This window comes from Leguminivora glycinivorella, chromosome 2, assembly GCF_023078275.1.
Source record: "Leguminivora glycinivorella isolate SPB_JAAS2020 chromosome 2, LegGlyc_1.1, whole genome shotgun sequence".
In the NCBI taxonomy this organism is placed as follows: Eukaryota; Metazoa; Arthropoda; class Insecta; order Lepidoptera; family Tortricidae; genus Leguminivora; species Leguminivora glycinivorella.
This window is the reverse complement of record NC_062972.1, coordinates 2,093,524-2,117,339: the sequence shown is the minus strand read 5'-3', so window position 1 is coordinate 2,117,339 and position 23,816 is coordinate 2,093,524. Positions and strand designations below refer to the sequence as shown.

At 37.0% G+C, this 23,816-nt stretch overlaps 2 protein-coding genes across 2 annotated transcripts in view; both read left to right on the top strand.

The window, feature by feature from the left end:
• The first annotated feature begins 2,503 nt into the window (after nucleotides 1-2,503).
• Nucleotides 2,504-23,816, top strand: part of LOC125242215 (organic cation/carnitine transporter 7-like) — a 34,310-nt gene continuing 12,997 nt past the window's right edge. Inside the window, exons 1-2 of the mRNA XM_048150945.1 lie at nucleotides 2,504-2,602; nucleotides 9,396-9,496. Of these exons, the coding sequence (XP_048006902.1) occupies nucleotides 9,409-9,496 (88 nt within the window). The 5' untranslated portion in view covers nucleotides 2,504-2,602; nucleotides 9,396-9,408. The remainder of the gene's footprint in view (nucleotides 2,603-9,395; nucleotides 9,497-23,816) is intronic.
• LOC125242216 lies at nucleotides 12,487-13,952 on the top strand. The gene is made up of 2 exons (XM_048150947.1): nucleotides 12,487-12,667; nucleotides 12,833-13,952. The coding sequence occupies exon 2, from the start codon at nucleotides 12,858-12,860 to the stop codon at nucleotides 13,842-13,844; it is 987 nt and encodes a 328-aa protein (XP_048006904.1). The 5' UTR covers nucleotides 12,487-12,667; nucleotides 12,833-12,857; the 3' UTR covers nucleotides 13,845-13,952.

Genomic DNA, 23,816 nt, shown 5'->3' with positions numbered 1-23,816 from the left:
TTAGTTTGTGGGTAAGTTGATCTGTGTAAGGTGTCCCCAATATGTATTTATTTATTTATATTTATTTATAATTAGTGACACTGAAACTTGAGTGGTTCATGTGCTCTGCCTACCCCTTTCTGGGATGCAGGCGTGATTGTATGTATGTATGTTATTTATATTTTCAGAACCATTTCCACACTTTGCCTCCTATCATATTCGTATCAGTGCAGAATCAGCATAGATGGACTTTATTATGTAGAGGTTTAAAATGTAAGCTAACCTTACGCAATAATTCTATTTGATTAGCATTATTCTGTATAATTATAAACACTGAACTCTCGCTATCTATAAACTAAGAATATAATTATAATCTTGTTCTCTCTAAGTAATGAAACCATCGATATAAATAATTTCTCTTGATATCTACCATACAGGGGCCAAAAGTAATAAGATACTTCATTTGAACTTAGATGGGATGCTTAGACAAATTCTGGGGCAAGACAAACAAACGTATGAAATCCTTATAATGTCGCACTTGCCTCGAGTAAAATTAACTATACATAATTATATTAATCTTATCCCACGTGACCTATACATACACATAGTAGTGGGACACCCTGTATAATGCTAAGTTTACACGGGCTTAGTATTAGTGATTAGGGGCTTGTGAGCAAAGTGACAAGTAGCAAGTAGCCGTCTACACATGGATGTTAGAGAATAGTATTAGTTACAAGATATTAGAATAGAATAGAATAGAATCAGTTTTATTCGTAAACACACAGACAATAAACAATATTTATGAATGACATAGAAGAATAAAGTGCCACGAAATGGCCCCACCTCAGCATATTGCTGGCGACTTCCCGAAGCATAAAGAACGAAATACAAAAATAACGAAACATACAGCATAAAGTAGTTATAAAATACAAGTATAAGCATTTGACAATAATAAAAGACGTGGCGATCGAACCTGTATTGCTATAGTAACGAAGTAAACTAATCACTGGAGTAGTTGAACTTCACCTGTCAGTAATGTTTACACCACTTGACAAGTCACAGGTATTCGTAGATTTTTTGCCGGCAATTAGATACTTATAGTAAATAGAACTAACTTCTATTCACTTGCACTCGCAGTTGCACTAATACTAAGCACTTGTACAATGTGTTTACACGCATGTGACAAGTGTTAGTGACACGCACTAAGCATTAGCTACTAAGCCCGTGTAAACCCAGCATGATGCATTAGGTACTAGATAGTCACATGTCCTAAAACTTGCAAGAGTTGCTAGTCACTTAAGACGCTGGCAACACCCAATAGCCTTGACGCTAGCGTACACTGTGTGGTCTATTCGTATGGGAGTAAGTGAGAGCACGATGTCACTAAAAGAGGACGGCTAGGTACGAAAAGTACGGAAAAATATTAAATAAAATAGAAAGATGCAGTACTTGTGCAAAATGTTTCGTTAGTGTTTTAGATATGTATATTTGTGTTAATGTAATATTACTTAAATACTACTAAGTGAATAACTGAACGACATAGAACCGTTTAATGACGAACTCGAGACCAATCTTTGCAATTTTTTTCCATCGAGCCGATTTCATTAAATCGTGTATCGAGTACGGCTATGTTCGTTGACATATAATGAATAATAACATATAATTTACTTGCCTTACTACAACTAATAGTTTGTCTTAGAAAACTGCGCAAGTGACATCAATTTTGCGCAATTGGGTGTTGTCATGTCCCCTTAATGTGACTACTGACTATCACTAGGTTTTGTAAAACATGACAACATCAGTTGTTATGAATTGTTATCACTGTTCTAGTCCTATAAATTAGAATAAGTAACAAATGTTATAACATAATATGTGATAAGATTACCTAGGTTATTATCTATTTTCGTAATCAAAACACCAATATGTACCTTTAATTCGTCAATTCTGATTTAATAACATCTTGAAAATTATGTATCATACATAAAAATTACAATATATTGAATAGAGTAACGAATTTATTTAGCATATTTTTTTTATTTAAAATAAATAATTTGAATTATATGTGTAATTTATTTGAATGCGTCAAGCTCAAGAGTCAAAACATAAAAAAAATTAAAATATATTGCCATCCAGTTTCCATTATCATCTTCAGAATCCTAAGACAATCGCAACTTATTGAAAATGAGTAGTTATTTATTTTAAAGGAAAATAAAGTTGTTATTTACGTAAATATAGCCCGAGCAAGCGATAGGTTCTAAAATTAAGAGTGTGAATTGAAGCAAATGATTGTATGGGAGTATAATCATAATCAAGGCACAGGGATTAAACAAATTTTACCTTTTATCCGCAGGATAGGCAGCGGTAGCAAAATATCACAAAACCTTTCATAAGATTCACGTCATCTTTTTATTATCTCTATAAAACAAACGCTAAGTCTATCATATAAACAAGCCTGAGGTTGATCACTGAATCTTTTTTACACACGTAATAACGCGTTATCTCGGCACAAGAATTAGTGACCTTTCAGCCACCAGACTATAACTGATGCGTTCAACGAGACAGCATCAGTCCATCGGAGGCGTTCGAAAGTGCCGCAACAAAACACGCCGGGATTTTTTTTAAGGTTTGATCATGCTTTTTGTTTTTTAATTTTGCAGCGCGCGGTTTGGAATAAAATTTTGTGTGGTCTGTGCCTGTTTTTGTTTTAAGTGCTCTATAATCTATGAATATATCCTGTTAATGTGACCCATTTTGAAATGTAGTTTGGAAATTATGAGGATTTTTAAAGAGGGCTTTCGTGTTAAAAAATAGTGAAATCGCAACCGAGCGCTCGATCATACCGTGTGTGGTATCAAATTAAAGGGCTTTGCGAGTAGTTTATAAATATATATCACATTATAGGACTTTTTCTACTTGGTCTAACAAAATATGAGAAAATGTCCAAAAGTGGTAATAATTGTACCGGTGAAGGCTCGTTTTCAAAAAATTGGCAAAAATCAATAATAGCAATTTATAATCACTAAGACATAACAGCAATTTAAGTAAACGTTGCTGATTAATTAAGTACAAAACTTACTTCGATGTGATGTAGATTTTCAAAGAAATTGTCACTTAATTTTAGGTAATTTCTGAAAAAAAAAATGAATTCGCCTTAGGCTAGTTTACTCTTTTTCAAAAACTTAAAATAAAAATCTAGTCTGAAATGATTGTGGTACAGGATATACGAATTATAAATTTACCCGTTTTAATATTCAAAATTGTCCAAATTTTACAAATAAGATCGACTGATTCAGCTCTATACGTGCGTTTTTCTAAACGTGCATTAGAGAAAAATTCATAATTAATTTAGTAAATTAAATAAATCTATTGGATAACGGAAAGTGTAGTATTTCACCGACTAAAACTATCAATTTTACATTCTTTTGACGTTTTTTTTTGAAAGCAGCCTTAAACTACCGAGTCGGTGTCACTTGGGCCATAGATTAGATTAGATAAGATTTCTTTATTTCGTGATAAAAATTACACTATAAATTTGCTACATGTCAAAATTATGTTTATCTTCTCATCATGATCGTCAAAAATTACATAATAAATTCCAAATAAAAATAATTGTGTCTCCCAAATGAGGATCGTCATTTACAAAGAAAGAAAATACACATGCCAAGCTAAATAAAATTAATAAATTAAGTTACAATATCATGAAATTATCACGAAGCAAGAAAATATTATATAACAGAGAAATATAGGTATAATTATATCATCGGTCATTAAAAATTCAAATGATCGTCAAAAATTACATAATAAATTCCAAATAAAAATAATTGTGTCTCCCAAATGAGGATCGTCATTTACAAAGAAAGAAAATACACATGCCAAGCTAAATAAAATTAATAAATTAAGTTACAATATCATGAAATTATCACGAAGCAAGAAAATATTATATAACAGAGAAATATAGGTATAATTATATCATCGGTCATTAAAAATTCAAATCCATGTACTCATTTACAGAGTACATGGGGTTATCTAATAAAAGGTTTCTCAATTTGCGCTTAAATGCTTCGTCACATGGCTCATTTCTCAGATCGGCAGGTAAGTGCTCATAGTAAGTAGGGCCGATGACTCGAGGGTTCTTTCTTGAAAGTGCCATGCGACGGGGGACTGTTCTCAGACGGCCTGTAGATCGAAGCTGTTTGCCCGGAATGTCTATGCGTGCAAATTGGGATATATTATATCTAACATACAGCAGTACGTCGAACAGATATTGTGAGTAGTGCGTCATTATACGTTGAGAACCGAAGAGCTCTCTACAAGGGTACCTGTCTTTTACACCGGCAAGTGTACGTATTGCGCGTTTCTGCATTATAAGGACTCTTTTTGCATCAGTAGAATTGCCCCAGAGCAGTGAGCCGTATGCCATGATAGAATGGAAATGCGCAAAGTACACCTGCTTTAAGGCTTCTGCCGAAATAAGAGGCCTCAGTTTTCTCAACGCAAACGACGCACCACCCAACCGATCACAAAGATTGTCTACATGGCACTTCCAATTTAGAGTATTGTCGATCAGGAACCCTAGAAACTTACTCTCTTCGCACATGGTCATTGGAAAGTTAGCCATGCAAGGTGGTGGTTATAAAAGTATAAATAAATTAAAAAATATAATTGGATCAGGTAGGTAGCAACCAACACTTTTCCCTAAAAAACTTGTTATAAAATGTATGAATGTGGAGCGTAAATTAAGTTCTTGAATTAGAATTGCATTGTGTATCTAATTATCTAATAAGTGATAGTTTTTCCTGATACCAGTATTAAATGAAAACTACTTACCTAACAACGGAAAGGGCAATAAGGCAACATTTCTAAAAAAATACGTAGTATACTTATACTTATATCGGACTTTATAAAACAATTTACAATTTACTTGGCAAATACGATGGCAAAATAGGTACATACCTACGTTTTGTACGAGTATGACATGGGTGTACAATTTAATATTACCTATTTATATTTAGAATATGCCAAGTTGACTCGTTCACCTAAATTATTAAGTACAACATGAAAACTAATTGTTTAACAAAAGTTAGTAACATTAAATATAGAAATTACTAATTATATGGCACAGTTACCTTGAAAGTGAATATTCAATGAATTAGGCGGTTCAGGCATTTGGAAATATAATTAAATCGATTAACTTGATAAATGGGAAAGTGTGTGTGTCTCTTTGTTTGTCCGTCTTTCACGACAAAACGGAGCGTCAAATTGACGTGATTTTTCTTAAGTGGATATAGGTGAAGGGATGGAAAGTGACATAGGCTAATTGTCTCTTTCTAACGCGAGCGAAGTCGCGGGCAAAAACTAGTATTTTATAAAGGCCCATTGGCATAAAATTTAATTCTAAGTTCACTATTTTTTATTGTTAAGTTTTTTACTCGTATCGTTGCTATAATTGATAATTAAATATTCAATAGCAAATAGACATTTTTTGGGTACACATGCTTCATCCTAGACTGCATCGGCACTTTCCATCAGGTGAAATTGTAGTCAAATGATTTACCTTTTTAACTCATATTACAAGTAGTCCTCCAATTCATTTTAAAAAAGAGAGTTCCATTGTCAAGTTGTAAATTGTTATGCAATAGGCCCCTGTTCCTCGTAAAAAAAAGTATCTCTTTAAAATTCCTGAAATATAAGTACAATATTATAATTAATGATTAATTTCAAGTGTACTGTACAATTTAACACATCCAGTAAATATGGTGGACTTAATACCTAGGCCACCTAAATCAGTAAAGCACTATTAGGGCGAACAAAAAACTGTAGTACCTAAATTTGCAGGCAAAAGAAAATCGAGTCAGATATCACTATGTGTTTTTTTCAGAACTTTCAGGGTCAATGATGCCTAATAGGCAATTAATGCCTATATGTACCTAGTTTACCTACTCATAGAAATAAAATAAATAGATGGAGTAGATTTTTTTTATGAAAGACTTCTTTATGTAAGTAGTACTTTTTTTGTGATGTGATAGAGCAGGGTCGAGCAGACAGGTCGCCGAATGATGCTCACGAAACGCTCAAAACGAAGCGATCATCTCTATCGCCGCCGCATGGAGCGGCGTATCGCTTTCGAAACACCTACAGAGAGGTGTTGGAGGTGCGTTGTCGGCCTTTAAGATGGGTGTACGCTCTTTTCTTGAAGATATTTATATTTTGAAATAATATTATTATGTACCTATGTAGTTATTTTAAAATGCCTGTTTTTTTTTTAAATAAGGATGACACTCAAGAATCAATTAATTGCCACAATTTTTGATCAATTACTCGTAACATAATAAACTATTTACCTTGAGTTTGTTTGTACCTAGAAGACGATACGAATAAGATACATTTGAGATAGTTTAATCTCTTAAATTATGGAAAACATTATAACCTTGGGCCCTATTCGAACCGTTATCTAACTGTCAAGTGGTATCATTTCAAAATCAACTGTGGACAATGGTCGCATGTGAGATCGGATCGCAAGTTGGTTTTGAGTCAACCAACGTATTAATTGAAAAACAAAACATTAATAAAAATTTTAATTCACGTAGAAACAAGAATCTCTTATCATTTTTATAATAGTAAATAAAAAGTCGTTACTCGCGTATTCACAAGTTTATTAAGCAGTATGAATTTTCAAGATAAATCGGCAATGTTTTTTATGATCTTATCTTTATAATGACAATGTTGATGTTGACTGAGGTTCGGGCAATTTTTACCGCACTACTAACGTCTCCTCAGTAGATACCCATAACCCACAAAAACAGTAATAAAAGAACACACTGACTATATTATAAGTTCAAGTACAACGAAAATTGACTTTTAATTTATAGAGAAGGCAAAAAGCGCCCCCTAGCGTACATTTTGCGTAACGTTTACGAGAACGAGTAAAGAATTATAAAACGTCAATAACTCATGTTAGATGCTCTTAAGCAAAAAATATTACTGATTTTCTGATTTCTGTAAGTTATTAGTGAAAAATGACTTGGACAGCGCCGAATTAAACTGACACTACTGAGTACTGACTGTCAGTGCCGTCAATGGGCTACTTGTTAAAACCACTGGTGCACTTTTTCCGCTGATAACATTTTTTTGAATGGCCATAAGGGGCCATAACAATTATCCATATTTCCGCCTTTTCTGATAAGTTTAAAAAGTTAATTCTTATTCAAAACACCATCAGAGGTGGCCGAAAATGGTCCAGGCCGAGTTTTTATTGAATTCCGTAAAAAACTTTCAGGAAGGTTCTTTAGGTAATTAATTTCTCTAAGAAACTAGCGTCTTAACTGCTACGGTTATAGAGTTATTAAAAAAATAAAGATAATTACTGAACACGTGTGTGACAGCCTTTACCAATTCCTAATGTTATTTGTTTTGACATGTGCCGTCAATCACTTGACACTAACTTTAATGTTATTCTTAAGGGTCTCTCACACTAATAAATTAATTTATTATGTATGAAAATGATGTAATTTTTTTTTTTGCGAATTTAACTAAATGTGATATACATGGTGTTTCCTGATAATGAACCTACAACGTGTGGAATTTAACGGAAAACAAAAAAAACACGGTGTATTTATATTTTCTGCACATCATATTCTGCACAGCATAAGAATACAAATGATTAAAAATTATCACGCAATATGGTCAATAATTTAGTATGGAGCTGCGGGCAATTTCAAACAATTACCTAAGAGCTAATGAATTGGAAACAATTGGTCCAATTAAGCTACAATGTAAGCAATGTCACCGTTGACACAATACATCTTAATCGGCTATAGTATTGGCTGAGACTCTAATCCTCTCCGAGACCCGAGTCTTTTAAGTCTCTGCTGTAAAAAATAGTTTTTAGACTTTTATATTAAATCGACACACGTTTTTTTTTGGTCTTCTGTTTTAAAACTCGACGCGGTTTTTTTGTAACCTTTGTTTGGATAACTTAGTCGAGACACGATTTTGTTCAACTTGTTAGAAATGAGTCTTTTGTAGATAGTCGAGAACTTTTCAGAGAAATTTAAATTTCATTTATGTGAAAAACAATAACTAACGCGAAGTGGACCGGACAGTACAACTTTGGGCTATCGCCATTACATAGTGGAGCGGCCGCTCGACATCACATAATAAAGGGGCGCCATGTAATCGAAAATGTGGAAAAATCCAGGAGAAAAAGTTTTACATTGCGTTTCGCGCACGCCCAAATTTATCACGCACAGCTATTGAAAAACTAGATTTGTGATTCAGATAACTGAAAACCACCCTAATTAACACTTAGTGGTATTAAAATAATGTTGTGTAATGTTATAGTGTGTGTGTCTAATGCTATTCCAATTTCACTTCTTCCAGGAACTTGTTTTTAATCCCTCAATGAACGCGTTAATAAATTGCGTCAGTAATATGAAAAAAATTCGCTCGCGTTTACATTTTAAATCAAATTTTCCGACTCTGCCTTTATAGTACTTAGTAGTAGTTTGTTACTATCAGCCCCAGGAGGAACCCCCGCCCCCCCTTCCCCCCGCCCCGTCGTCCTTAGCACTCAGTGTAATCGTAAGAAAAAATGCCGGGCTCGCTTCGCTCGCGATTTTTTATACAAGGAGCGCTCCGAACTCGCTCTACCCTGATCGAGTACACGCATATTTCACTTACAAATTCTAAATCAGAGAAAGGACACCCCCGCCCCCTCCCCTCCCCCTCTCGAAACACCCCGTTGGCCCTCGTAGTGTTTTGTGGCGACATATATAATGGCCCTCAGTGAAAAAAGTTTGGAGACCCCAACACGGGAAGCATGGTCGTGCGATAGACGATAAAATATCAGGCCGTCCCTATCGCACTTACAAATAGTGCGATAGAGACGGCCTGCTATTTTATCGTCTATCGCGCGACCATGCTTCCCGTGCTGATCTAGTTGAATGATCGTATAATTTTTACAACAGGTACAAATATTATTTTATTTATAAACTGTTATCTTTCCTTATTGATTGATCTAATTTTATCTTTCCTTAGTGATTACGCTAAATACTATTTTTAGCGTAATCTATCTATTTTAAGTAGGTATTATTACGTTATGTTATAAATAATTTTGATCACCGAAAACAACAAGAAAATTTTACTAAATAACACACAGTTTTTTTTATACCTACTTTAAATAGGAACTTTCCTATCATAGTATAGAGTAAGAAGTACAAAAAATAATTTCATATTATTATTTTTTTTAAATAGAGATAAACAAAGCCATCCAATCAGATAGTAAGTAACTAAGTTTACACAAAAACTCGGTCGCAGTCAGCTCAGTTGTTCCCGGTACCAAGGTGCCCATGATGTTATGACTTCTATCAACAACGTTTACACAAATTTCATTCTAAAATGATGTATCCCCTTTCCAGATAGTTGTCAAAAATGGTGGCAAACGGGAGAATGGAGAAAAAGCCGTCGATGGAGAAGATACCAACGACCGCCACACTAGACGAGGCTATGCTGGCTGCTGGTAAGTCACAAATAATACCTTTTCCCCTCACTAGCTCGGAAACACGTGTTTTGTCCTTTAATACCAGCGGGTAAAAACACATTTTATCCACTAGTGAGTAAAGTAATTTGACCTTGAATAAAATCAAATTAACTGCTTTAAAATTGATAAAAGTAGCTGAATCTAGTAATAAAGATGATTTACCACCTGTGGATCTACTGGAAGCAGTGATAAACGCACTTTTTGCGTTGTAGTTTCCTCGCTATAGTGAGGGGAAAAGTTTTGTGTTTCACTCGGTTGCAAATGTATTTTACTTCTCGTGTGTTAAAAAACTCGCAAGTACAGGATTCTATTCTCGAGCCACTCGCTTCGCTCGTACAGATAGGGTACCCCAGAAATGTGGGCCTTTTAGGGATAAAACTAGATGGCGCTGTTTCGCAGCCTGGAAGTGGCAAAAATCGTATTTTACCCAAATATTTTGCGTTTATCTATTTTTTTTTGTGAAATCGTTGCTATCACATTCCATCAGGCGCTAATGACTAAATTGTATGGAAGAGTCGAAATCCGACTCGCACTTGACCAATTATCGTAGAAAGTTGTGTTTCGACGTAAAACGATGAGGTGTTATAAGTTTGACGTGTCTATCTGTCTCTGTGTGTGTGTGTGTGTTTTTTTTTTTTTTTTTTTTATAGAGGTAGAAAAATACATTTGCGTATCATCAGGCTTGCGCCCGGTATGTCGGACTCAGATGTTCAATGCCGACTAAAAAACCTCCTCTGTCTTCGGCCTCTGTTTCCCCCGCGGCACTGCCGTTAGGTATTACTTCGCGGGGGGAGGATCTAGTAATGATACTCTTCCTTCGAGTTTATTCTTAAGTGCCTGTTCTACTAGCTGCTCGATCCCTTTCTAAGCAGCGGAGTTTCTTGAGGACTTCAGTCGCAAAAGAGCTTGTCTCTTCCCAGGCGGTCTCCGATGACAGCATGATGCTCACCAAGGTCTCTGGACGAAGCTTCTGATTTAACGCATCTTCCCAAGTACTGCGGGAGGACTCAAAACGAGGGCACACAAAAAATACATGTTCCGCATCTTCGTTTACGCCGGCGCAGGATGGGCACTCCGGAGACGTGTCGTGCTTAAAACGATACAGATACTCCCGGAAGCACCCATGACCTGATATCATCTGCGTCAGGTAGTAATTAACTTCTCCATGCTCACGGTTCACCCAGGTGTCTATTCGTGGAATAAGACGGTAAGTCCATCGGCCATTTTCCGAGGAATTCCACTCTTTTTGCCATCGTTGTAGGCTGATTTTCCTTTCTTCATCCGTGAGTTCAGCTTGGCTTAATTCGGTAGAACGTTTTCTCCGGTAGAGGGCCTTTCTCTCTTCAGCAAGTAAGCTTATAGGCAGCATACCGGCTATAACGCACACTGCGTCTTGGGACACCGTGCGGAAAGCGCATGCCACTCTCAAGGCACTCAATCGATATACTGGCATCACCTTCCTCCGTGCTTCCTGTGTTTTTAATGCATCAGCCCATATCGGGATGCCATAGGTGAGTACAGAGGTCACTACAGATGATAGTAGTTTCCTCTTCTTCTGCTTTGGTCCTCCTATGTTGGGCATTAGCCGTGCCAAGGCTGTTCTGACTATCGCCGCTTTATCGCTCAAGTGTTGCGCCTGTTGTTTGAAGCTAAGCCGAGCGTCAATCATTACACCTAGGTAGCGAATATAGGGCTTAGATGTTATTTCATGTGCCCCGACTTGCAGTGTGATCGTTTCCAACTGTTTCCTACTAGTAATGAGCACTGCCTCAGTCTTGTGTTCAGCTAATTTTAAGCCAACCGTGTCCATCCATTGGCTGATCCTCTCGAAGGTAATATCAAATGCCAAGTTAATCTCTTCTAGGTGTTTCGCTACGATTACCACGGCAACATCGTCGGCGTACGCCACCAGCTTGACGTCCTTCGGCATTTCCAGCCTGAGTAGTCCGTCATACATAACATTCCACAGTAGCGGACCTAGAACGGAACCTTGAGGTACCCCTCCGGTGATCCTGTACTCTTTTGGACCGGCCTCGGTGTCATATTTCAGGATCCTACCAGAGAAGTAGCTTGCCACTATTTTTAGCAGGTATCTCGGTACGTTCATGTCGCTGAGGGCTCTCAAGATACAATCCCATTTAGCGGAATTAAAGGCGTTCTTGATATCAAGGGTTGCCACCAAGCAGTACTTCTTGGTCCCTCCTTTCCATCTACTTCTTGCAATGGCATCCTTAGCAGTGTTGACGACGTAGTTAATAGCATCCAAAGTAGAGCGGTTTTTTCGAAAGCCATATTGGTTATGTGAGAGCAGCGGTTCGACAACCCTTTCAATCCTACAGTGAATAATCCGTTCCAGTATTTTTCCTGCGGTATCAAGCATGCAAAGCGGACGGTAAGATGATGGTTCGTCAGGAGGTTTTTTCCCCTTAGGCAAAAGCACTAGTCTCTGTTGTTTCCACTTCATAGGGAAAACTCCTTCCTTGAGACACTCTGTGTGTGTGTGTGTGTGTGTGTGTGTATGTGTGTGTCTGTCTGTGGCATCGCATCGTGTCGTAGCTCCTGAACGGATCTACCGATTTTGATTTATTTTTTTGTTTATAAAAGGTGAATTAGTCGAGTGTTTTTATTTATATTACCTGTAGGTGAGGGCCTTTCTTCCCGTGGGAGAAGGCGACTGTGGGTTAAATTGTGGCGTAGGCGAGAGGCTGGCAACCTGTCACTGCAATGTCACAGTTTCGTTTTCTTTCAACCCCTTATTTGCCAACAGTGGCACTGAAACCTGAGTAGTTTCATGTGCTCTGCCTACCCCTTCATGGGACACAGGCGTGATTGTATGTATATGTAGCTGTAGGTGATGGCCGCTGGTCCAAGATGGTCGCCGCCACAAAAAAAAATATTTATTTATTATGGATTACAGAGGCAAGCATGATCGCGCGATAAATGATAAAACCAGCAGGGTTATGTTGTCGCCCTGGCAATCCTGGCATTGATGGCGCCACCACGACGACGATACTGGCAACACTTCGCGTGACGTACATCCGCAACTGTCAAACCCGACGTTATAAAAGGGCAAGCACGAGGCAGTAACGGGCACTTGCCGTCTAGCAGCCACGAACTACGGAGCTACAAACCGTTCAGTGTTCTATATTGGTGATTTAAGTATAACGTATCTAATCTGTTGTCATATCATTCACGGGTGTATTAAGTATAATGTGGTCCGCTCATTATACTTAATACAATCAGTCTATATCTTGTATTGATGTTTTGGATTAATAAATAAATGTATAAATGTTGTCTTGGTGTTTATTTCATCAGAAGTGAAGAGTAACAGCACCACGCCATGCCACGCCATCGGAAAAAGTCGAGGCGCCACGCAAAGAAACGTGACACTAGCTCAAGCTCGTCAGTATCGAGCACATCGTCTAGCTCGTCATCGGACTCGGCAACTTCAAGCTCCAGCAGTGAACATGCCTCAAGAAAAAGAAGGAAACGTGGCCGTAAGAGATCGCCAACTGTGAGTCAAAACGTTGTCCTGTCATCAGTTATTCCCGAATATGACCCTCTGGTAGACGATATAGACATGTGGTTAAATGTGGTTCAAGCTAACGCGAGTGCATTCGGTTGGTCGGATAATATGGTTAAATACCAAGCGTTGCAAAAATTACGTAATTCTGCTAAAACGTGGCTAGATTCTCTTCAGAAAAACGAAACTCGGTGGACGTCATGGAAATGGCGTCAATGGCGTAAAACGTTGTCGGACACTTTCCAAACGAAACGGTGTATGTTCAATTTGCTCAAACAGTTAGTCGACACAAAGCCCTTGCCTAATCAGTCTCTTTACGAGTTTTTCTTTCAAAAAAAGGGTAAAATTGATAGATTAATGCTAAGATTTAGTGAAAGGGATATCAATTCGATTATTGTTGGTGCAATTGGCGATAGCAATATAAGTACGGCAGTTGAGGCAGGTAACTTTAGATACTGTGAAGATTTAGCTGCATTTTTGCATGGTAGGACGTACACCGCGACTGATAAGCCCCCTATTCAAAAGACTCATTCGTATACTAAGCCAGCGTATGGAAACAATGGTTCAACAAGCCATAATAATGATGATAGGTCGGACTCTGCTGGCAAAACTGAGACACCTTCTAGCAGTCGAAATCAGTTAAATAACCAGGGTTGTTATCGATGTGGCGAAATGGGACATAAAAGAAATACGTGTACGGTGAAAGATACTATCCGTTGTACTTTATGTAGTAAAATTGGTCATATAGAAGCTGCGTGCAAATCTAAATTAAAGCCTAAACCTGAGAAAGAAGTTGAAGTTTAAATATAATCTATTGAAGTCTCACGCAAGATGAAAGTTTTATAAAAGGTAAATTTAAATGATACAGAGTGTGATGCGTTTTTTTTAAATTGGTTTTCTTTTTATATTATATTGTGGTACGTTTTTACTGTTAGCAGCAGACCTAATACATCGTTATAAATTACAACCATTCAATATAAAACCTATTAGTTTAAGGGTTTAGACATGACGATCCTTTCGTAGTTACCGAAGCAGTTGCGGCTAACGACGTACAACCATATGTTGTTGACCATGTTAAATGGGTCTAATTTTCTAATATGTAGAACGAAATTTCAAGAAGCACAAAAGCATCATCATACGTTTGATCCGGCACAAGTCTTAAGCATAAAAAAAAACATAGTCATTAATTAGAGTGCAGATTTATCTAGCGAGCATAAAGCTAATAGTAAACAATATTTTCTCAAAGTACCCTCAGTGTAAATCGCAAGATTTGACTAGTCTAAGTAAAACATCTTGTGTGTAGTTATCAACAAAACTGACGTCAAATAAACCGATCTAAAAGAAAAGTTTACTGATTAATACAATGCAGTGCTTGAAATTTTGACCCTAAATTGCAGATTAATTTCTATACAGACGCTATTCAGTACCTAGTTTGATGATTTTGACTAAAAATGGGGAACGGCTAGTTCATTTTTATAGCCTACAAATGACAAAAGATGAAAAGACATTTCACTCCGTTAAATTATTAGAGTTATTTAGCAATCGTAACCGGACTATAACGATTCTGTCATTATTTAACGGTTATTCAATTTAAAATCACTACAGACTGTTTGCGTTAAATAAATTTAAATATGTATACGTTAATTAAACAAAAATAGTGCCACGTATAAGTAAATCGGTTTGTTCGACGTAACGCCATAGGGTGAGCTGTCAATGGATCGTAACGAAACTTATTCCGTACCTAATGTGTAACTGAAGATGACTGGTTATTGTCAGTTACTGTACAAGACTCTCTATTTGTATTGTTGTCAGGGGAGGCCGAGTCTAATAAACGGACATTTAATGAATATAAAGTGTTAGGTAATAAAGGTTTTTCCATCGTCCGCTTTTAATACTTAAAACATAACAGTAAACATATTATATTTATTTATTTCATTGACCGTATAAAATAGGTACAAAGTAAACTAAAGTAATAAGAAATAAAGTAAATTACTCTCCACATGGATGACCTCCATGGCTCTTTCGTAAAAACAACACAACAAAACATTAATTGCTAGACTTCGTGGATTCTTTCATTTTGTATTCATCTCTGCAGTTAAAAACATTAAAATTACATTTGTAATTTGAGAGCTAACGAAGATTTATAAGACTTTTGGTAACCCAGAACGACTGATTGTGACGCGGGTAGCGCATTTACTTCAAAGTTATTTAGAGTATTGCAACGCTGGGCATATAAGACGTCATATTATCGCGACAGCCGTACCTCGCTCGAACGGCCGAGACAGAGTATATTAATGGGATATGCATATACCTATCATCCAGCAAAGCAGGTGATAGCACTGTCAACAAAACAGCCGCAGTACCCAATGAGGTGTTTTTCGGATACAGGATAGAGGAGTAACCGGATGTTGTCGATGAAAGGTATTTATTTATGATATATGAAACTTAATTATGCGATTAATTTATGTCGTAGTGAAAGACTGTTTCAGTAAAACATATTATATTCAATTACATTGCATAATACATTTACAAAATTTATTATAAAAGACCTAATGCTAAAGCTTTGAACATTCCATGAGCTATGAATTGTGAGATAATATGCAGTAGAAATATGTGATGAACACTATTGCATATTGTATTTGGTGATACACGACTAGGGTAAATTGTGACATTACCTAGTTTAAACCAAGATACTTTCAAACATTTCATATGCTATGGAATAATGAACCTGAATGCTATTATATTATTCTTATCGTTGACATACGTTATACCTATGTGTATTTATGTTCACAGCTTCCGCATCAGGTCATAACGAGTTCCAGGAGTAACTCGTGACGCAGGACGGCCGGATGTTGTCGCCCTGGCAATCCTGGCATTGATGGCGCCACCACGACGACGATACTGGCAACACTTCGCGTGACGTACATCCGCAACTGTCAAACCCGACGTTATAAAAGGGCAAGCACGAGGCAGTAACGGGCACTTGCCGTCTAGCAGCCACGAACTACGGAGCTACAAACCGTTCAGTGTTCTATATTGGTGATTTAAGTATAACGTATCTAATCTGTTGTCATATCATTCACGGGTGTATTAAGTATAATGTGGTCCGCTCATTATACTTAATACAATCAGTCTATATCTTGTATTGATGTTTTGGATTAATAAATAAATGTATAAATGTTGTCTTGGTGTTTATTTCAGTTAGCACATGATTGCCGCGACAGTATGTCACCGCGAGATAGACTACCGGTTCTTATGTCATTAATACAATTACGACAAAGACGTGTCATCTCATCTATCTCGCGGCGACATACTCTCGCGTCAATCATGTGCTAGGCCTAAAGGGGCGGCTCATTCTGCGATTCTATCGCCGCGCTACATGTACATGGCGGCGGCCGCGAGTTTCGCGGCCCGTTCACTGGTGACGACCTTCACGCGGCGCAATAGAATTCTATGTCGGCTGCTCGCGTGCGGTCTGTTTGTTAATGTAGGTAAGAATTTAGAATGGCGGCATTTTATGAACATCAAAGGAGTGAGCCTTCAGTATTTGTACTATTATATTCTGTGATATTCGTACTATTAGTAAGTGCGAAAAGGACGGCCTGGCGCGACCATGCTATCGGTGCTGATTTTTAACCGCCGCCTCAAATCTCAAAGGAAGGGGTTCTCAATTCGTCTGTATTTTATTTTTTATGTTTGTTCCTCGATATCTCCGTCGCTACTGGACCGATTTTGAATTTTTTTTTTTGATAGTATATGAATACAGATTGGTCCCATTTTTCTCAGAACCCAGTTCTGGGTGGCTAGCCGAATGGCACAATCGCTCACGAAATGCTCACGAAACGAAGCGCTAGTAGATATCTATCTCTATCGCGCTTGCGTATTGGCGCGACAGAGCCAGCGGCGTATCGCTTTCGTTTGGCGTCGGATAGGGTTTGCAAGATCCGCCGATTTTTCGGATCCGGATATTTCGGATCTTAAGATTTGCCGGATCCGGATATCCGGATATTTCGGATAAAACGGATCCGTGTTGAAAAGGTCACTTTTTACAGGGGTTTCGTCAAATCAAAGCTGCTGTTACCGAAATAAAATAATTTAAACTCACAAAACGACATAAATATAGTCTATTATTGCTTAATAAACTTTTTAGAAAAACTTTTAACATACAATTGTGTCGTTTAACTTCAAACTCGCGTAAATCGTAAATTCGGTTTTAAGGATAATTATACAAAAAAAGCAGAATGAATTTACCCGAGTTTGAAGTTAAGCGAACACAATTAATATCACTCCCATTGTACAGTACAGCATATAACATTAAACAGTAGGCCAATATTTTTGTTTAACATACATAAGCTAATGCAGGGTAATTTAGTGTTCACTAATACCTCTGTTTTACTGAGGCGTCTATCCGTAACCACAGCCAATAAATACATCCATGCGAAATTGCAGATGTAGGAAAAAAGGTAAAATGATATAATTTTATTGCATTACACGTATTAGACGTGTAAAATATGTTACACATATTTCGTTATCGATTGTTTTTCTGAACTTATGTGCAAAATGTCATTTGATATTTGCCTGTCGCTTTTCAGTGAAGCTCTAAGGCTGGCAGCGCGCCTCCAATCCTTCTGGTGTTTTGGGTGTCCATAGGCGGGAGTGATAGCTTACCATCAGGCGACCTGTCTGCTAGTTTGCCTCCCATCTTATTAAATACAAAAAAAATTGGATCTGGATTGAGCTTATAATTAAAATAATTACGTATATAATTATATTAATTACTTCCATGATCTCTAATTCATCATTAAGCTTAAGAACATCCATGGCAATCGTTTCTGCTTTATAGAAAATTAATAATTTATCGTTATTCCTGCGGGATGCATCCAGTTAGAAACGAAAGCAATTTTAAAAACAATGATTTACTGTTCATTTTATTTAGTTTGTTAACATATAGTTTTATGGATTCATCGCATGGCGTAATGTACCAAACCTAACCTAGCTTGATATTCTGGAGTATTTAATTTTGAATTAAATAAATGTGAATAAACATTTTAGGCGACAAAATACAGGAAATAATTCATCAATTTCATTCGAAAATTCTTTCTGGCGTGGATAGATACCCATATTTCACGGATCCGTATTATCCGTTTTATCCGGATCCTATGAGATCTCGGATCCGGATCTGAAATTCAACGGATATCCGGATAATTCGGATATCCGGATCTCAAACCCTAGCGTCGGAGAAATGCCATTCGGCTACGGGGCCTGATGATGGGATCCTGGAGAAATCGAGAGAACTCCTCAAATCTGAAAGGCATACATATGGTGATTTTTGTGTTTTTAAAGGAATGGCATGCATTTACTTACGGAACAGTGACATTTGGTGCAGTGGAACTGCTGATGATGGTCAGAACGGAACTCCTCAAATCTGAACGGCACGCTTATAGTGACTTTAGTATTTTTATAAAAACAGCATGCACTTACCTCTAGAACATCTTGAACGTAAAAAATGTAGGTAAGTACTTAACATACAATTCGGTACTTGAATTCCAAAACACAAGAAATATGACAAAAGAAAGAGCCCCCTATAAAAAGAAAGAAATAAAAACCTTAAATTATAAATTTAAAAAACCCCCGACACAAAAAAAAGGTGAATTAAATTAAAAATTAAATAAAAAAGGGTGAAAAAAACTAAAAGTGCGAGCTTTCAAAAAGTAATAAAATAACTAAATAAGTAGCTCTAGGAATACCTACCTTCCTTCTTACGAAATACCTACCTTCTTCTTCTTAGGAATATCTACCTACCTTCTACCTTCTTACGAAATACGTAAGATGAAAACCTAACTACGAAATTCTTGAACGTAAAAATTTTGGTACTTAAACATAAAATTACTTGAATTCTTAAACACAAGAAATATGACAAAATAAATTATTAATTATTATTCTCTTTATTGATTTCCATTATTAATTAATGGTAAAGTGTTGTCGCGTCGGGGGACCGCTCTTTGCCTGTCTAACTTGAAACTTAAAAACTAAATATTTACACAGCTAAACTAACTTAATAAATGTTTAACAAAAAATTCACTAGGTACATACATTAAACTAACTACCTGAACATGAACAATGTAACTATACAACCAAAATGTCAAAGGAAGTATTAGAATTACAAGTAACGTATATGTTTACAACCAAACAAACTAGATAAGTGCTGAGCAAAAATTTCAACACCCAATCTTAAAATAAGACTCTAAAGACTGCATCGGAAACACAACCGTCAACGACGTCTGCCCTCGCGCTAATATTGAGAGCGGTCCCCCGACGCGACAACACTTTACCATTAATTAATAATGGAAATCAATAAAGAGAATAATAATTAATAATTTATTTTGTCATATTTCTTGTGTTTAAGAATTCAAGTAATTTTATGTTTAAGTACCCGTTTATTTAATTTTTGTAAGAACAAATGATATATATATTTATTTTAATATCATGCTATCACGTCAATAGGGGTACCTACATATTTTGAAAAACAGGACATTTTTAGGCATCATCAGTGTAGTTATGATAGTAGGTATTTAATAGGTGGCGCTAAAAATTCAGGTACAAATATAATAAATATAAATATATTATAGGACATTCTTACATAGATTGACTGAGGCCCATGGTAAGCTCAAGAAGGCTTGTGTTGTGGGTACTCAGACAACGATATATGTAATATATAAATACTTATATACATAGAAACGATTCTTAGTATGAAGATTGTCAATCCTATATAAATCATCCTTAATCAAGATATGGTTATGTGGCGTGGACGACGGTCGCGCGACATTTGCGCGGCGGCGATGCGACGCGAATCAAACCTCGATCTCTATGGAAGACGTCGATGAACAATGATGAAATATAGGTGATATAGGCGATTGCCAATTTAAAACGCAAAAGTTTTCTAAATTACCTATATACGAGCTCAACGAGGGTGCGGTGTGCTGATGACGGGAGGACTTACGGAACTAACTTGTTCCGTCTATTGTCCTTTGAGTCGTCGGCAACCCGAACCCTCCTTAGAACTTGTGCACTCCTTTTTGCTGCGTATTTAACACAGCAAAAGGGAATGTACAAGTTTCTAATAGGGTGGCAACGCGCATGTGATACTGTTTGAGTTGCAGGCGTCCATAGGTTACGGTGACCGCTTTACATCAGGCGGGCCGTATGCTTGTTTGCCACCGACGTAGTATAAAAATATATATAAGGTCCTAATTTATTAGTTGCAGATATTTTAACACATGATACTTTACATTAAAATAATTAACTTTAAATATAAATTAAGAAATCTTTTCATGTAACTTTTTTGATTTCATTTTCCTAACAAAAAAATTAATTATAATTTCGTCTAAAAAAAATCATCATGTGCATTATCACATGTCACAATAACACTGTCTGTCATGTCAACAATTGTTTGTTGTAAATGTCGTAAAGGTTCGGCGGGAAAACTGCACATGTCATTGAAGTGGCCAGTTACAGTTAAGTGGTACGTAAAAGATGTACTAGAATCTGTTCAATGAGTTTTCATTTAATAATCACATAAACAGGGTGTTTTTACGTAGCAAATTTGTTTTTCCGTTTTCTCCAAAAAAACATCGTAAAAGCTATAATGTTTCACGGTTTAATATACTCCAGAGACCGAGTACTATCAGCTGTAAAAATATCTGCTAATAATAAATTAGGACCTTATATATATACGTAAAGATTTCAATTTTATGTAAGTAGAATAGGGATAACCTAATGATTTTTGCTCACAACTGCATAATATGTATAATTGTATACATATCAATGCGTTTATTCAGTGTTGCATTCACAGTTTGACCGGATATCGCTATCAATGCGAATCTCACATTTTTATAACATTACATTTGCATGGACGTTGGCCATTGCCCGAAGGCGACGTACCTACACAGTTTTTATCATTAATTATTATTGCAGAGACGGTACATGTGTTTCTTAGACTAGATTCACAAGGCATAAATTGTTCTAGTAAGAATATCGTACCGGTATATATTATAAGTAAAGTCCCCGCCAAGTCTATTTGTGTCTGTTAGTACCTGCTGATGTTCGCGAAAAACTGAAAAACGACTAGATTGATTTTCATGCCACTGAGTTTCACCTAAGTCAGAGTATTCATCGAAAACCCAAGTCGTTTGAACACTTTGAAAAAACATTGTACTATAGGTACAATGTTTTTTCAAAGTTAAAATGTTTCTCTTTAATGTCTACAAAAAACTTCGTGATGACATAGGTCTGTCTCTTTTAACGAATATTTTACTTTACCCGTGTTTGTCCCTTTTTCATATAAAATGAAACTTAAGTAGTAATTCCATTCTTCTCAACGCAACGGTTTTCTTAATGGTTTGCCTCTATTGAGTTTTATTAGTGGAGCTATTTTTATGGAGAGGCGCTCGGCTTAATTGACTCTCATACTGCGTGTTAGTTCATTTAGATAGTTTTTATATATTTGTTACAGACCTATGTTTATTATATGTATTTATATGTTTTAAAGACCACCAACTATATTATATTTTATTTATTATGAATACAATATACTCTATTAAACCCAATAATAAGTGGTTAGATATGGAATATTTCGCTGTTATAATTCGTGTGGTGACGGGTTAAGAATTTCACCACCTTTCTTCCCGTGGGTGTCGTAGAAGTCGACTGTGGGATGTGGGTCAAATTGTGGCGTAGGCGAGAGGCTGGCAACCTGTCACTGCAATGTCACAATTAAATTTTCTTACAACCCCTTTTTGCCAACAGTGCAACTGAAACATGAGTAGTTTTTGTGCTCTGCCTACCTCTTTATGGGAAACAACCGTGATTATTATTTATGTATGTATAATTCTTAAGTAATATACTTTTATTACACCGGCTTCTATTATATTTCTACATTCAACGTGCTCTCATAAACTATATCGTACGTTCAAATATTTGTACTGAGATTCATCAAGGCTTAAATTTAAACTTCCCAGTGTTTACTTGGGAAAACCTAGCGTCAGTTTTCAGTTATCAATCAATTTTGCACGATACTGCAAATACTAACCAAAGGTATATAATAACTCAGCTTTCAAACAAAAAAAAACTAAATCTAAATCGGTTCATCCGTTCGGGAGCTACGATGCCACAGACAGATACACACACAGACAGACAGACAGACAAACAGACAGACAGCCAGACAGACAGACACGTCAAACTTATAACACTTCGTCGTTTTTGCGGGGGGGGTTAAAAAGGTATTTTGTTGAGTCACATGCCAGGCACCCTGATGCTTCAATGTCTATCGCTTAGGCTTGAGGACAGTAAGAGTACTATCGTACTAGCTTGCGTCTTCGGTGTGAAACGAATGAACAACAGTATGCACACCAACGGGCTTCCCAGCCACCAGTCCACCCAGCTGGCTCAAGCTCGCCGGTGTGAGAAGACATCACCGGAGCAACTGCTCCCCCCTAATGACCCAACCATATTCATGGTTGGCGGAAGACCCCGCTGCGGGGGGCCAATGCCCTGACCAGCATCCTCAATTCCCCTACTGGGAACTTGAGATGAGGCCTCAGTCTATCGTAGCAACGTGTTGAACAAAGTGGTCCTTCGAGCCGGATTTAAACCAGCGACCTGAGATGGACTTGGAGAGACCTAATTATTTAAACAACTCCACCAAATCCATTTAAACACAAAATATACAATGAATTCACGATCTTCCAGGCAAGTATTGTCGCGCGATAAATGATAAAATATCTGGCCGTCCTTAATGCACTTACACATAGTGCGATAGGGACGGCCTGATGTTTTATTATTTATGGCGCGACCATATTTGCCTGGCTGCTAGTTTATTATACAATGATAACGTTGTTAACAATGTTTAATAACTTTCGATATTCTTTAACGACAGACAATACATACATATAAGTAGTAATAAAAAGTGTTATCTTCCTCCGTGGGGTCCACTCTTATCTATGGCTGACCCCAAGGGCACGTGTGATGTCGACATTGTCGACGTCATAGATATCTACACGTCTTATTACAGTCCAAGAAGGTGCAAAAACAAAAGCCCGTTTGATTTAGCAATATTTTGCAATCTTACGATGACGTTTTTTGCTTTTGGATAGCATTGAAGAAGATAACATTGTGTTGACAACAGTTTGATAGCATTTGCATGCTTATTTCAAACACGTGACAACTTAGTCGAATCTAGGGGGGAGGGCCATGTCCCGGGCGTCAACTGCGCCAAGTCCGAACTGGGCGCCAAATTCGAACTGCGTCAAATCCAATTCAACATTGTGTAGTTTTTGCACCGCCCCTTCCTTCCCTCAAAAAAAAAGTCAGAAAATTAGATCCGGCGAGATGAGACGATATTGAGCTGTTTCATTAGATGGTCATGGTCTTGAATGACTAAAAGTGATAAAAATATTGTAAAGGAGAGACAATAGTGATATTTTCGTTTACGACATTTTGTTCCAGTGCTCATTGCTTATTTAATGGTAATTGAATCTAAATATAGAGGCTTCTTCTAAGACCCACGGGAGGAATTCATTACAATACAGTGCGTAAACCTAATAAGGGCAGTGATCGGTTTTTTGGATTCGACATGGGGTGAACGACCTCAATCATTATGTTAGTATGGATATGCCCCAGGAATCCGGGCTTAATGTTGTTAGAAAAGGCAAAAAAATATGTACAATGTCCACAATGCCAAATGGTTTTATTGCTCAACCAAAAATATAAAGCAACAAT

Excerpts from the sequence above, each read along its gene's own strand:
- LOC125242216 (XM_048150947.1), top strand. The coding sequence starts at position 12,858 with ATGCCACGCCATCGGAAAAAGTCGAGGCGCCACGCAAAGAAACGTGAC.